Source organism: Orcinus orca, chromosome 17, assembly GCF_937001465.1.
Source record: "Orcinus orca chromosome 17, mOrcOrc1.1, whole genome shotgun sequence".
Taxonomy (NCBI): Eukaryota; Metazoa; Chordata; class Mammalia; order Artiodactyla; family Delphinidae; genus Orcinus; species Orcinus orca.
Genome location: NC_064575.1, coordinates 17457357 through 17474506, shown reverse-complemented (window position 1 = coordinate 17474506; position 17150 = coordinate 17457357). Strand labels below are relative to the sequence as shown.

The window sequence follows — 17150 nt, the reverse complement described above, 5'->3', positions numbered from 1 at the left end:
GATACTTCATGGAAGCATTAAATCTATGGTTTTCATATGCTTGTGCTGAATTTTATACTAATTCTGTTGTTAATATATTAATTTTGACAACAAAGTAATAGTAGGTTTTTGAAATGGAAAGAACTGTTAGCGACCGTTTAGATCTGTGCTGTCCAGTATGTTAATCATTAGCCCACGTGGCTACGGAGCATTGGAAATGTGGCTCTTCCACGTGAGATGTGTGCCGTAAGGATTTCAAAGATCTAGTACCAAAAATAAATGTATAAGATCTCATTAATGACTTTTTATTGATTAAATATTGAAATGATAATATTTTGGATATATCAGGTTAAATAAAAATATATTATTAAAATTAATTTCAACTGTTTCTTTTTACTTTTTAAATGTGGCTATAAAAATTACATATGTAGCTCATGTTATATTTCTGTTGGACTGTGCTGGTCTAGATAAACTCTTATTTTAAAGATGAGGAAATCGAAACCCAAAGAAGTAAAGGGACTTACCCAATCTTGCACAGCTTATAAGTGGCAGAGCTGAGACTCAAACCCAGGCTTTCTGATATCTGACCCAGCTCTTTCCATTCTGACACTTCCTTCAGATGTGGCAGTTAAAACACACACACACACACACACACACACACACACACACACACAAACACACATTCCAGAGCGTATACATCTCAGTAAGTGTTGATTCCTCCAAAGTGGTCATCTTAGCATCTTGGGAGGCAGCGTATGTTCGTTTATTTTAGTGATACATGTAAGTTTCCACTTTCAGAAATGTCTTCAGAATTTTCCAAACATTTTTGGTAGCAATTTTATTACTTTTTGTGGTGGCTTTGATTTTTAGAAATAACTACAAATTATTTGGAGATGTTGGCTAAGTAATATTATTGTTATCTGAAGGTGTGATCATAAAAGAAGGCAGCTTCATATGTGTGTATGTGTGTACCTGTGTATGTGTGTGTGTTTGTGTCGGGGAGAGAGAGCGAGAACACATACACTTGAGGTAGACAGTCTTGTGAAAGACAATTCCAAAATGGAATTCTCCAACTGCATTAATTGTTGTTTCCCTAGATGAATATTAATAAGACAGTGCTCATTTGAATACATAATTTCTGAGATATTTTAATCATTGTTATTTTATAGTCACATTTTTCATGAGATAAACCCAAGAACTAATGTTAACTATACACATATATATTATATATATTGAGCTTTGTGAGTTATTCCTACTAGTAGTTTATGATTTATTTTATTCCTACTAGTAGTTTATGATTTATTTTAAGGGCCCCTGTCTTTGAATGTGGGTAATGTGGGTAATGTAGGTAAATTAAGTAATAAAAAAAGCATGACTTTTTATTGGCATTTTGTTTAATAACTGGAAGACTCTATAATATTACATTAAATAGAGGAGACACTAAATAAGTAATGAAATCATTTGGTAAAGTAACTGATATGTATTTTTTAAAATAACTTGTTAGAAAAATGTAAATGTTTAAAATAAACTTCTTTTTAAAATTTTAACCATTTCTTATACTCATTAACCAGTAAAAAAAAAAAAAAAAAACCCTCTCATTTCCAATTAAATGGCAGAGACTTTTACTTTATTTACATGTGATGCTAAGTATTTGTATAACTGAGAGCAGAAAGTATATCACCGACCACAATGAAGAAATCCTTCTGAGGCCTGTTATGTGGTATGGTTTTTATAATATGAAGTAACATACTTGATATAATATCTGTAAATTATTGAATTTACAATTCAATAATTTATTACTCTATATTTCATAGAGGAATAAACATATTCCTCTATATTTCATCAAATTTTATATATAGTAATATACTTAGTGCTTAGAATACCTAAAGGGACCAGTCCACTTCTAATTTGAACAGATCAGTTTCCTTACGTGGGTATTTTGGGTTATAGCCAACCATCCCAGCATGTGATATAAAGTAGATTTATTGTTTCAATTGCAAATAAAAAATCATACCCAACAAATAAGAGTAAAAACTCTTCCTTTTATCAATAGAATATATTAATTTAGAAATGGGAACAGACTTAAGGTTTTTATTCTAAATAGATGATAAAGGAACTTTGAGATTATAATAAAATGTTATTATACTTGACCCTGGGCGTTCTACAGTGTCTTGTGATTTGTTTATCTCCATTTTATTGACACAGCACAATTGGAAAAATGTTGTTTTTCCTTCTGTATGCGTATAAATCAGTAATCTATAAAATTTAAAATGTTACTTGTTAACAAAACTTTACATTAAAATTTAAGTTAACTTTTCTTAATAATTTTTAGATTCTAATTACAGTGCAAGTGGCTTACAGTTTGTTGATAATACAGATCGTTTTAAAAGAGTCTTTCCTCTGAGCCAGGTCATAGATTTTTAATAGAAGGTCATACAACTACTGCTGCATCTTCATATTGTTCAAAAATGTGACAGACTTTAATATTCAGACCCACTGATCAGACTGAGCTAGCTTTATTTTATATCTTCTTTTGACATTTGCCGTAGATGGACTTGAAAATCATTCAGTCATCAAATTTCATTGTATACAAAGATGAAAGAAGTATCTATTCGTAGAGGTAAAATGTCAGTTTGGAAAAATGTTATTTTGAAAAATTGTACGTGCTCCTTGTAAATCACTTGCAGTTGTGACTACTATACTTGCTTCATCATGTATGTCTCTATTTAAGCATCTCTCTATTAATCTGTCTTCGGGGGGATGCCTTTCAAAGGAGCAGACATTCCTATACTCTCCCCCCGCCAATAATTTAGCACGCATGTCATTAACTTGAGTTCAGTATTTGTTTATGGTTCCTCTGTTTCCTTTTGAGGTAAAATTTACGTACAATAAAACACACAAATCCTAAAGTGTACCAGTTGACAAGTTCTGACCATATGCCTGCGCAACTCAAACCCCTATCAAGATATAAAACATTACCATCACCACAAGAAGTTCCCTCAGGTCCCTTTTCAGTAAATCCCAGCCCTCGCCACCATCAAAGGCAACCGTTGCTCTGGTATTATTCCATGATATATTAGTTTTGCCTGTTGCAGAACTTTATATAAATGAACTCATATAGTGTACACTCATTTGTGTAATGCTGCTTTTACTCAGCAAAACATTTTGGGGATTTATCCATGTTGTTGCATGTATCCATGGTTTTTTGTTGTTTTTTTTACTGCCAAATAGTTTAGTATTTTATTGTAGGAATAGGCCACAGTTTGTTTATTCATTCTACTTTTGATAGACATCTGAGCCGTTTCCAGTTCTTAACTACCCTGAGTACAGCTGCTATGAACATTCTTGTAGAAGTCTTTTATGGCTATGTTTTCATTTCTCTTGGATCAATCCCTAACAGTGGAATTGCTGGGTCATAGGGCAGGCGTACATTTTATATAAGACACCGTTAGATGCTCCCAGCAACCGCGTGCAGAGTTCAGTTGCTGCACATCTTTGCCAACATTGGGCGTGTCCTTTTCATTTTATCCATAATGGTGGGTGTGTAATGATATCTCATTATGGTTTTAATTTGTTGTTCCCTGATGACTAATGATGTTGCGTACTTCTACATGTGTTTAATTGGTCATTCATATATTTTTCTTTGTGAAGAGTCTGTTCAAGTTTTTGCCCATTTTAAAATAGGTTGTTTGTCTTTTTATTAAGTTATAGGAGTTCTTTATTGGTATGCTAGATACCAATTCTTTGTCATGTATGCTTTGCAAATATTTTTTTCTCAGTCTTTGGCTTCCTTATTCATCTTCTTATCAGTGTATTTTCATGAGCACAAGTTTTTAATTTTGACGCATTCCTTAAAGTTTTACATTATGATTATTTATCTCTGCTTTAAGAAACCTTTGCCTGGTCCTGATTTGTGAAGATATTCTCCTTTTTTTCATCTAAGAGCTTTATAGTTTTAGCTTTTACATTTAGGTCTAAGATAGATCTAAAGTTAATTTTTGTGTGTGGTGAGAGAAGAAGTCAAGGTTTTGTTTGTTGGTTTGTCTGTTTACATGTCGTGTTCAGTTAGGGAATCCTAACAGAGTTGGATTACTTTGATGTTTTGTTGAAAATCAAGTGACCAAATAAGTGTGGATCTATTTCTGGGCTCTCTATTCCGTTCCATGAATCAATTTGTCAGTCTATATGCTAATATTACTGTACTTTATATTAAATGAATGGTGATTTTTAATAGTTTTATTGTAGCTTTATAGTAAGTGAATGCCCATGTGTAACAGCTGCATATATGCTGTTGTACGTATGTACCTTTATTTTCTTGCCAATTTTTAATTTAAAATTTTAATTTAACTTAATTTCCAACTTTGTACTACCATAAAAAATAACTGCTACGGAAATCCTTACACATATATCTTTCCCTGCTTGTTGAATTATCTCCTTTCAAGGTTAATTTCTATATGTGGGAATTCTGGGTCAAAGGATGAGGACATTTTTCATTTTGATATATAAACCCAATCTGTCTTTTATACTCCCATCAACCTTAGTATTAGAGTACCTGTTTCCTCTTACCATATGAGGAGTTAAACTTCTAAAAGGTAAATTTTGATAACAAGAATTAGTGAACTTGGGCCCTCTGGTTGTGTGTGTCTGTTTATGGGATTGTCATTTACTTATGATTCCTCCTAATTTTTGTCTCTGAATTATGTGGAAAGTATTTTCCAACAGGGTACATCTTGCCAATATGAGATGGTTAACTAAGCCTCAGGTTCTATTTTCGCTTTTGTTGGTAATGACTGTGTATTGATGGGAGCAGTAGGTGAGATTGACTAAGCTGGTGAGCATCGCTATGACAATGGAGCCACCTCTGAGAACTTTCACTGAACTCTGTACTTCGGCTCTCAAAAACAACAGAAAAATCCTTGAACAATAGAAAATAGTCTGGGCTCATTTAATGGATACCTGGTAATTTTCTGACATAATAGTAGCTTGTATTGCACAGTTTACAATGCCAATCTGAATCAGTAACAATGAAACGCTTTATTATTTTTGTACTCTATATTTGGACTAAACTCTTAAATGTTGAGAGTTGGAAACAAAGCTTGGTACGGGCCCTCTTTTCACCCCCCCGCTCCACCCCGACTTCTTGGTGATGTGGGGAAGGAATTTTCCATTAACTCTCTTTGTGGCCAGTTTAAAGAAAAAAAAAAAAAATCGAAACATGCCACATCAGGAAAACGCTGAACTATGAGATCTTGCCCAGCTTAACAGTTTCTTTCCTTAAGTATTTTTACATTGCTAAATGAAGCTTAAATCTGATTTATTTCTTAAGGGTAAGTAAGTATAATGAATGTGGAGCTGGGACTCAGCAGATGGACATTCTAAGTTCTAAGACATCAAGAAATACATATGTGATCTCTGACAGATTACTTAAATCTCTACTAAATCGTTGTAGGCCTCAGTTTCCTCATCTGTAAAACTAGGGGCCTGATCTTTGTTATCTCCAAGATCCCTTGCTGTTCTATAATTCTTTGATCGAATCTGTTCTAGATTTCTAACTTAGCGTAAACGTTGGTTTGAAAAACAGTAGATTTTAAATATAGCTTAGCTAAATATTTTGGGTTAGAAAAGAACATAAGTACAAAAAAATTTTAAATGTGTTTAAATCCCTTAAACTACAATTTCCCCAACTGTGCACACTGTGCATTCTGTGCCTTCCTAAATAATGTCAGAGCTGAAGCCTAGGGTAACTTTTTTTCGTGCAAGCACACACAGAAACGTTAGGGGAAATAGACTGTGTGCCTTTTCGAATCACCTGTTGAGAAAATGGGCAACTATTGACAAGTCTGATTCATGGCTGAGTGACTGCTCTGCTAGCCTTCACATGATCCCCACTGAGCAAAATCTTTGACCGCCTGCTAAACGAGGTCTGTTTGAAGTTTCTTTTTAACATTTCCAAAACGTTAATTCAGCAGGATGTCTCCACTGGGGTTCTCCATGTCACCAAATCAGCAGCTGTTGAAATCCATTCACTTCAGCATGAAATGTTTTCATAAGTGCTTTTTTTATTTGTGACAACAGCAAAGTAAACAGAAGACTAAAATTCTACCTCGTTCAACATGTACATGTGTTAAAACTGCTTCTGATGGCAGTTTACATTCGTGGTATTTATTTGCAAGCATTAATACCAACAGACAGTTTCACTACAGAGCGTTTTCTTTTCAAAGTAATTTATCTAAACATTCATGCTTTGAATAAGTAAGAATTTATACTGTGTCTTTAAAGCAAAAGTTTATATTTCTTATGAAGCCCTGATTTGTGTGTGTGTGTGTCCATAACTGGTTTAGGATATGTTTAAATCTCCAGATGAACTATTTGTTAAGTTTGCAAATTTTAGTAGTGTCATTGTAAAACATAGTAGTAAAGTATGGTAGTAGTTATAAACTCTTTCAGAAATTTCCCACTTTAAAAGGAAAAATATTAAGTTTCCAGGGACATGATTTAACAGGATAAAGTAATGTAAAATTCTTGAGGTAAAGAACTGAGGGCTGGCAAAATATGATGGTAAAGATAAGACGCACAAGGTCTACAGATTATATTGAATTGTTTAAATAGAGCTGTCCTCGGTAGAGCTGGGATCTCTCCACATATCCTTAATTGACGGCAGAGTTAGGCATGAGGACTGCTACATTTTCTCGCTTTGGTTTGAGCTAAGTCCCTTTTTCTGTTTATTCTGGCTTTAAAAGACTTAAGTGTAGTTTTATAAGTTCATTAACTTGCTTCATTCTTTGAGATGCATTTCACTTCCATATTATCAAATTTCATGACATGCAGAGAATTATCAGATCAACCCATTATACAGCCTAGCAGCATGAAGTCTTTTTCCATCTACAGGGAGAACATTGTGTAAATCGGGCTCTCGGGTTTCAGCGAGAGGCAGAGGGTTGCACGGTGTCCATTTGTCAAGTTGATTGCACCGCAGTGAGGTTACATTAGCTTGTCTTTGAACAGAAGTGAAATCTTATGCAAAGCTCCCCTTTCTGTCATTTACACTAACATCCATCCTCTTAAACCAAGGCCTCGGAGAAAAACAAAGTGATGGCACAATATAATCAGTCACTCAAGTTGTCTGTCATCTGTTTTCTTAAGGAAATGACTTTTAAGTCAGAGCAGAGAACTGTAGAAAATTAACAAGGGTTGTAGTAGTAAAAGTAGGTGGAATTTTTTTAAACTGCAGATGTCTTTTTGAGAAGATTTTATATGCAGAATGCCAAAAAAGATTCCCCCATCCTCTTTCTTTGATAATGAACCTCCTGAAATGTATTTTTTCTAGAACAATAGACCTACTGCTGTTAACAACTGGAGTCTTTTTTGCTTAATGCGGCTACATGTTAATGCTCCCGAGAAACTTTCTGAAAACTGAGTCTACAGAACTCTCAGCCTCAGTGGGTCCTCCGACCATCAGCTCACCGCCTTTCAGTTCAGAGCTGCCGAACTTCAGTTACCTAACGGCAAATCTTGCCGATAGGAGGCTGCTTTGGGGTAAATGGTACTTTAAATGTAAATTATTGGCATTTCATTACCCAATATTACACTTAGATAATTTCTTTAAAACTGTTCGCCTCTGTTGAAACCCTAACTGTATCGCCAGTGATGGCCAATCTAAGGCTGGTGATCAAATTTGCAAGTTTTATTTCCCTAAGCCTGTTTTATGGGCTGAAACACTCAGGTCATTTGCACCCTGTCTCATTCATCATGAAGCAGTTAAACTCAGATTGTTAAACCAGGAGAGATTAGCTGACAGACAACAACGGTACATTAGATTAAGACCTCCTTCGGTTGTACTGAACTATTTATCCATTCCATTTGTGTGACATTTATAGCAAACTGTGTCTTTTTGGTGGATTTTAAAAGAAGCAGGGAGAGAATTTTAAAACAAGGGGAAATAACCAGTCTTTTTTCAGCAAGGTGATTAATATTTTTTATCTTTTTCATTTGGTCTATCAGTCACTAACACTGAAGACCTCCTGAAAAAGAAGCAACTTGCCAGTGTGCTTAAATGTAGACGAGGTCCCCCTTGCATTTGCTCTGTAGACATATTTAATAGTTACATTGCTGTTCTTTTTTTATTTTTTTAATAGATCTTTATTGGAGTATAATTGCTTCACAATACTGTGTTAGTCTCTGCCGTACAACAAAGTGAATCAGCCACGTGCACACATACATCCCCACGCCCCCTCCCCATCCCACAATCCCTTCTGCCAAAGTATTGCTAAGAGCACAATCTTTTCTTAAAAACTATTCTAGAAAATCTCTGAAGAATTGGTAGAAAAAATTGACCCATACTTCTCAGTACTGGGGGATAGGAACTTGGATTTTCATTTCAACTTGTACTTACTTTAATTATAGGCAAATGCATTTTACAAATTTCCACTGTTAGTAACCCCTGCAACCCCCCCCCCCGCCCCCGTGAGTTACTAAGCATTGTATTATAGAGAAGCTTTATTGTTTTCTTCCCTTTTGAAACTTATGTGAAGATTTGGAATCGGTGAACTCCTGAGAAACCCAAGAGATCAATCTTGATTTGTTTATTTTTCTTAGCGAAGATTTTAATAGCCTGGTATAGCTTTTTTCTCTTTTAAGAGCATTCCTTATTTCCTCTGTTGAGGAATGAAATATTGTTAAAAGCAACTCATAAATGAAAAAGCGAAAAACAGTTTAAGTAACTGAATCTTTCACTGTCAATGAGGAGACCTCAAATTTAAAAGACTGATCTTTAATTTCCCGTTTCCTCATATTTCTTCCCAATTTAACCTCAAGGTGATTTTTAGAGATATGGCTTGAGTGGTCAATTTACCTTTGCTTTGGAGGAATTTATTACTGCTCTATTTCCTTTATTACAACTTTATTTCCTTGGACTAGCAGAGACATAAACGCTGGATTCTTTGTAATCAAAAGCTATTTTATGATGAATTCCGTCTACTAACTAGGAAACTTGTACATTTTTTTTAACCTTTGAACATTCACAACTGGATGCAAACATGATGTCAATAGCACAGTAAAAATATAAAAAATATATATGTTGTTTTCTGACTTTAGTCCCATCTTTTTATTTGGAATTTTAAATTATGTTTGTATATAAAGGTAATTTAAAAATGCATACTCTGTATAAGAGTACACTTACATCACCCCGTTGTTCTTTTAAAGGACAAAAAGTGTTTATGGTAAAATTTTCATTCTTTCACCCATATATTTCTTAACATTTACTGAGTACAAACTTTGTGCCACAAAACTGAAACTGTTTTTTGCCTGGATTAAATATTTGCATCACACAGAATGTTTTTTCTTTATAGTAAACTGATTTTTTTCCCAAATTAGATAAGCAAATTTACATTTCAGAATCACTGATTCTCCCAAATATTTCATCACAGTTAATATAAGTTATGATTCATTATAAAGCATGAATTCATCTTTATGTTATATATAGGTTGTACCTAATGAGAATTTATATTCTGGTTTTTAAGTAACTTTAATCTCTCCTTTCTTAGATGCCAAATGTTGGTTTTCTCTTGCTGTATCAGCTGTTAATCTGAATCAAGCTAATTTGGTCTAGGATTATTTAAACCACTGTTCAGCATTGATAATAATGCCACAATATTGCCTTGTACAGATATATTTAAAGCTCTTAAGATGCGCCAAGATGGTTTACATGTGCAGTTGGCAAGAAAAGTGTTCTTTTTCACGTTGCAGAGTGCGGCAGGAAGAGGCAAGAGTGGGACATTAAACAAACAAACAAATCAGATCCCCTCTCACCCTCTTTATCAAAAAGAAGGGCACTCCAGGGTGTTTACGGGAAAGGAGAGAAAAGTACATTCTTCATCCGTAATCACTGCCATGTTTGGGAGCCCCCTCTATTATTACAGAAAATTCATAAGCCGTCTGGTCACCTCTTTATTAATTTCCAGTGACAGCGGTTTTCAGTTTGGGGAGGAAACACCAGGGTTCCTCTCTTCTATCAATACAACCAACCTCCACTCCCACCACCCACCAGAGTGAATAGCAGGCACTGAGTCCCAAGGTCCTTCCCAGAAGTAAGTTCTGGAGAATTCTTTCAAAAGGAAGTTCTTTGCATCATTTCCCTAACCGCCGTATGGATAGCACTGGCAGCTTGATGGACAAGAGAGTTCTTAAGCTGTGGCTCTATTAAAATACTTCCTTGTTTGAACGATGCCACAGGTTGGGGGGAAAGAGCAGATTACATTTGTCAGTGCCACCAATTTCAAGAATCAATGGCCAATGAGAGAGGGAAATTCTGAAATATTAGATACGGTTTTCTGTGACCATTGTAAGAGATTTTCTTGGATTTCTAGCTTAAAACAACCTTTTAAAAGCAGATCTGGAGAATAGATATTTTTCAGGAGAAACTGAGAGAGCATTTTCTGTTATTAGAGGTCATGTTTGGTAAAATAATTATTTTGCTTTTAATACAAATAGATAGTTAATAATATGCAAAACCAGTCTCTAGTACAAGCTTACAACTTCAACTCCTTGCACATAAAATTTGTTAATTTTTCTCTATTTATATAATGTTTTGAGTAACCTAGAAAGGAGGTAATGTGGAGGAAAGAAAACGCCATTGAATTATTCAGGTGCTCATTTACTTGAAATAAATCACATAGAAATTTATTTGCACGAAGAGATATACTAATAGTAAAATTTAAAACTTCACATTTACCTGTAATTAATAGATTTAGTTATTTGTTCGTTTACTTATTTATTCAACAAAAATTTAGGTATTTGTTAGGGGCAGGCCCTGCAGATTCAGGAGCCAGCACACAAGATTCCTGTTCTCACTGAGAGCACACAGTCAACAAACGGAATGACAGTGTGTCATGTACTTAGTTGATGCAGTTTCAGTTTAGTTGGCCGTGGAGAGAGGCCTGGCCTCCATTTTTTTCCTCCCTGGACTCCTTATCAGAAGAATCAAAGATCCTCAACGGTATACCCCAAACTTCCTTACCAGCCTCTCCTCCCAGCTATCCCACAGACACTCCGGCTTTGGCCAGACCACGTAATTTTCCTCGGGCTTTCCTGACTCTTCATTTTGTTCTTGCTTTTCCTTTCATAGTTATACTGGTTCTTGAAATCCCATTGCAGAGGTCACCGTTATCCAGAAGCATGTTTCTTAATTCTCTAGGCTGGTTCAGAGCCCTCCCTTCCTGAACCTCCATGCACTTTCCACCTCTCTCCTGGAGCCACCTGGTCATTGGACTGTAAACTCGAGGGCTGAGGACCGTCTCCTAAGTCCACGGAATGGTGCGGAGAAGAGAGTCAATGGCTCTATATCATATTAAACTGATGAATCATTTTAGAACAAATTATTATTTTAAAAGTGTAGGGATGTAGTTCTCTAAAAAGCAAAACAGAGCAACATTTTAGAAACTGCCTGTAATGCCAGTTGCTGGTGTTGAGGATGGCGTCATGAATTCAAATAACAGGCACTGTCCTGGCAGTGCTGGCTGCCATGCTGCTGCTTTTGCCCATGGGATTCAGGACGTGTCCATCTGAATTTGGTCTTGGAGGAAGGATGAAGTACAATTATGATGTAAAATTACTAAATAATTAACAGGGTATGGAAAAAGCAAATACCTTAAGGTTATGTCTTCTACTTCTGTCAGAGCCGGTTGTCAAACCTTATTTTATTGGAGAAAACTTTGTAGGCAACCTTAAACTAACCTCCAGCGTGCGTAGTTTTTGCATTTTTAATTGCCATTGAGAGCTGACTGCCTTAACTGGGTCACACAATGAGCTAGTAGCAGAACTAGGGGTCCCAGGCTGCTTCCCTCTTCTGTGCGTGCAGGAGACAGAAAAGCAGAACCTTTTCTCTATAACTTGGGTGTTGGTAAATGGGACTAACGTCCACCTTATAGGTGGGTTTGGTAAAACATTATTTAGCCGTCCCTATATCAGAATTCATGTAATAAAAAGTCGTACATTAACAAGGTTCTACTGTGCTAGATTTCACTTGTATTCCAGAAAGAATGTTTTAAAGACCGAAAATATTCAAATCCATCCAGCTGACCTGTATTCCATTATATGATCACTTACACTAGAAATATAGATTTGGAACTAACCTTTGCCTTTTAACATTTCAAGGAAGTTACGTTAACTTGAACTAAATTCCAATGCTCTGTAGCAATTCTAGAAGCAGCTTCAAAACAATGACTTCTTCCATACTCCTGTACTCATAAATATCAAATTTTTTAAATTTGTTTTTCTATCATGTCATTATGCTGGCTTCTAAAATCTTACCATTTATTAGCAGTATCCGAAGGGACCTACTGATAGGAACATGGGGACTTGATGAGCTCATGGTCATTGTCATCCCTGACTTTGTATGAAATGTAGCCTTTTAAATTGTCGTTGACACTAAAAGTGAACACTAATGGCATCTTAATGTGAGACTAACTCTGGACATGACTGTATTTTTCGTTTCCTTGCAAAAACTGCTCCCTTGCTGACGGCATGGCTGAAACAAAACCCTTAGCATTTAAAAGTAAAGAGCCAGAGTAATGACTCTGTAAACGCCACTTCAGTCAGACTCTGATACCAAATACAGCGTTACGTTCGATGCATGTAGGCATGGCCTTAGAATGTCCCACACAGTGAATCTCTGAGTCTCGCATATCAATCACACCTCCTTCACATACCTGGCCTGGAGCCTTAATGGAATTCCTCCTCATTATTGCAGTGATAGCTCACTTCCTCTGTTTTTCCAAGCGGCTGCTTATTGTGCCAGCTTCTTCAAGGAGCATTTTCTTACCTAAGCAACGCTGTAATGTTGTAATATATGCTGACAGTTCATTTATACAGTCCTTCTTGTTCCAAATGTTTTTATGTTCAATTACTGAAATTTAATCATCAGAAGAGATTGCATTTTCTCTAGATCATGCAGCTTGGCTTAAATGTTAAGTTAATAGTAAATTACTGAAATATAAGATTTCAAAGGTTTAAAAATTCAGTATCAAGAAAATTCATTAAAGTTTGAACTGATCACCTTTGAAATTATAGATAAGAGCTGTGTAAATGGTCACATATAAATCACATATTTTAAGAGAAGTGAATTTGACATTATAACAAACCGAGTCAATGATTGTTCATGATTGTCTAGACAAGTTGTGAGGGTTGGTTTGGGTTTTTTTTGTTTTTTTTTTTCCTGATTTCTTCAAGTTCTTGTGGACATGCTTTTTGGTTTTACTTTACAGCCTCCTCTCCTCTTAATGTTATGTTGTTAAAATTCCTTCAAGCCAAGTGATCCTTTTTAATCTTTTATCAGCATGTTGAAACACTTTTTCTGTAACTCCATTTTTATGCTACTAAGAATAGATGCCAAAAAGGGAAGACCAACCACTCTATCCTCCAAAGTTGTTTCTTGTTTTAGGCTTTTAAATTCTTCCGCTGACCGCTGACCACTGACCACTCTGTGCATGGGGCTTTTTAAAAAGTTTCTTGTGGAAGGTACAAAGCAAATATTAAATATTGTTTTTGGTTCTGATACAAGGAAATTAGAAAAGGTATGGGAGCTCTGTTTACCATTCTTTGTCGAGAAAACCACCAATTAAGCCGTCCCAGTTGGCTAAATAGCGCCATTTAATCTGCACCCAATTCTTCGTGTGATCCTGAAAATGAAGTTCGTAAGTTTTATTTAGTGAGTGGTTCAAATCAATTAACTATACATAAAAATATTGCAGTCCTCAATTGTTGCTATATGATAAAATTTCTATACCGCAGTTCACGAGTCTTGATCTTTCTATGAAAAAATTAAGTAGTATATATAGCTTGTAACCTAAATAAAAGACTTCTGTTAAAAATAAAACTGAGTACATTTCGTGCAAATACGTAGTCTAGACCGTATTAAATGAAAGGTTATTTACTGAAATGACTTCTGCTACTGTTTCTTAAAAGAACTTTTTTGGTTTAGGGTGTTTGCGTGAGGGTATGTGTTTACATGTAGTAAGTTTACAAAGTGCCAAGGCAAGGACTTTCTTCTCTTTCCTTTGGATTCCTTTCATACCTAGAAATATGTCATGTATGCTGAAATAAACCAACTTGTTTACCATTCAAATGTGTATTACATTTTTGAACTCAAAAAAAAAAAAAGAGGTTTTTTTAGATCATGAGTCTTTTTCCTTTGTTCTTTATGTTTTGAAGTTATAACTAGTAGCTGTGGTGGCCCCAGTGGGAATTCTCTTGGATTTGGATTCAGGGAGAAATCTGCCACCTCACCTAGACTCCCCGGCAGTACGAGCACAGGTCAGCCGCTCTGCCTGTCAGTAATGAGGAATGTAGTACCTGCCTGGCAGAGTGATAGTGGGCATTAGATGAGATCATGTGTATAAAGAACCGAGTGCAGCCCTGCACCTGAGAGGAGCTTTATACGTGGTATAGACTAGCAGCAGCAGCAGAAAGGTAAAAAAGTACATTTATATAAAAGGAAGAACAATCCCACCTGTGTGGGATAGCACTCAAAAGACTATATATACACAGACCAACTGCACAGTAAGGAAACTTCACTGAGAAAATGACCTACCTTCTGTACTAGACCTTAAGGGAAACAAAAGTTCTGCCCTGTAGAGTTGTTTGAAGAGGAGGGAATTTTTTTTTTTTACATCTTTATTGGAGTATAATTGCTTTACAATGGTGTGTTAGTTTCTGCTTTATAACAAAGTGAATCAGGTATACATATACATATGTTCCCATATCTCTTCCCTCTTGTGTCGAGGAGGGAATTCTTGAGTCATCCTGCACTTTGATTCATCCCCAAGACTCGGTAGTCACATGCAGTGACAATTCATTATGATGTTACCACAAGCAGCATTTCCTACCTTTAAAAATCATAGCTGAGGGCTTCCCTGGTGGCGCAGTGTTTGAGAGTCCGCCTGCCGATGCATAGGACACGGGTTCGTGCCCCGGTCCGGGAAGATCCCACATGCCGCCGAACGGCTGGGCCCGTGAGCCATGGCCGCTGAGCCTGCGCGTCCGGAGCCTGTGCTCCGCAACGGGAGAGACCACAACAGTGAGAGGCCCACGTACCGCAAAAAAAAAAAAAAAAAAAAAAAAATCATTGCTGAAAACTCAGAGCAATGAATGTTTCCCCATATTCCTGAAATATGATCCTATTTAAAACAAATGTTAGTTCTTTCTATAGTTATTTATTCTGTTATTACACTTTAATCAGGAGTATTATTATATAACTAATTCAAAAACAGGCCTTTGGTTGGGGCAATGTTATATAAATGTAAGGTTGCAGAAATACCCTTCTAGCTTGAGAAATGTTTTTTGGGTTCACCTCCCTACCACCAATAAGTATTTTCATCCAGTATTTTCATCCAGAATCAGAAGTGAGAGCGGACTCTAGGCAATGACTCTCAAACTTGGGCAAGCCTGGAAATTCCCAGGTACACTTGTTAGAACACGGATTTCTGGGTCCCATTCCAGAAATCATGATTCAGTAGGTCTGGAGTGGAGCCGGAGAATTTGCTTTCTATCGAGTTCCCAAGTGGTGCTGATACTGCCAGTCTGGGGAATCACACTGCCCTGTGTCATATTTTCAACCACACAGAACTTGTTAATGTATTGATGTTATGACTTTTGTCAGATATTTTATAGAGATGATTGTTCTATATACATGGCCGTCTGTTCTCTGCACTCAAAGATATTCAAAGAAGATCAAAAGAAAGCTGAAATGGCTATATTAATATGAGACGAGTAGATTTTAGAACAAAGATTATTACCAAAGATAAAGATGATCATTTCATGTAAAATAGATAGCTAGTGGGAAGCAGCCGCATCGCACAGGGAGATCAGCTCGGTGCTTTGTGACCACCACCTAGAGGGGTGGGATAGGGAGGGTGCGAGGGAGACATGAGGGAGGAGATATGGGGATATATGTATATGTATAGCTGATTCACTTTGTTATACAGCAGAAACTAACACACCATTGTAAAGCAATTATAGTCCAGTAAAGATGTTAAATAAAATGGGTTTTCCAACTAAAAAAAAAGATCATTTCATGTTAATAAGTAGACCAGTTCATCAAGAGGACACAATCCTAAATGCTTGTGCACTTATTAACAGAGCTTCAACATTTATGAAGCAGAAACTGTTAGAACTGCAAGGAGAAATAGACAAATCTACAATTATAGTCAGAGACTTCAATACCCCTTGCTCAATAACTGAGAGAACATGTAGACAGAAAATCAGTAAGGGTATAGAAAACTTAAATACTATCAACCACCTTGACCCAACTGACATTTACAGAACACTCCACTGAACACTATACACATTATTTGCAAGTACACATGGAACATTCACCTCTACAAACCATATTCTGGGCCATAACACAAGCCTCAATAAATTTAAAGGGATTCAAGTCACAAACTATGTTCTCTACTACAATAGGATTAAATTCAAAATTAATAAAGGAAAAATATATTGAAATTTTCCTATATTTGGAAGCTAAAAAGCACACTTCTAAATAATGGATGGGTCAAAGAAGAGATCACAAGGGAAATTAGATCGTATTTTGAATTGAATGAAAACAAGAATACAACTCATTAAAATTTGTCAGCATAGTTAAAGCAGTAATTATAGGGAAATTTATAGCACTAAGTGATATATTAGGAAAAAAAGGTCTCAGATCAATGGCCTCAGCTTTCACCTCCAAAGATTAAAAGAAGGAAAGCAAATAGACCCAAAGTAGAATAAGTGAAATAACAAAGATGAGAGGAGAACTCAGTGAAATAGTAAACAAAAAGAAAAAAGGAAATCAGTGAAACCAAAACCTGGTTTTTGAAGATCAATAAAATTGATAAACCCCTGGCCAGAGTAGAGGTCAGGACAAAAAGAGAAAAGACACAAATTTCCACTCTCAGGGATGAGGGGTAACATTACTGCAGATTTTACAATCATTAAAAGGATAATAAAGAAATATGCACAGCTTTATGGCAATAAATTCAATAATTTATATGAAATGAACAAATTCTTTGAAAGGCAAAAACATTCCAAGATGTTACTACTGATAGAAATTTCTGTTCTTATGTTGGAATGTGGGGTCTTTGGGGAAGAAATTTTTTTGGCCACATGGCTGGCGGGATCTTAGTTTCCTGACCAGGGAT

The 17150-nt window shown here is 35.9% G+C and overlaps 1 protein-coding gene across 11 annotated transcripts in view; it reads left to right on the top strand.

The window, feature by feature from the left end:
- Positions 1 to 17150, top strand: part of STAU2 (staufen double-stranded RNA binding protein 2) — a 309298-nt gene that overhangs the window by 230400 nt on the left and 61748 nt on the right. Inside the window, exon 11 of one of the 11 annotated variants that reach the window (XM_049700369.1) lies at positions 11171 to 13188. The exons of the other annotated variants lie outside the window; for them this stretch is intronic. Within the exon in view, the coding sequence (XP_049556326.1) occupies positions 11171 to 11263 (93 nt within the window). The 3' untranslated portion in view covers positions 11264 to 13188. Of the gene's footprint in view, positions 1 to 11170; positions 13189 to 17150 lie in introns of those variants that run through there. 11 annotated transcript variants of the gene reach the window in all.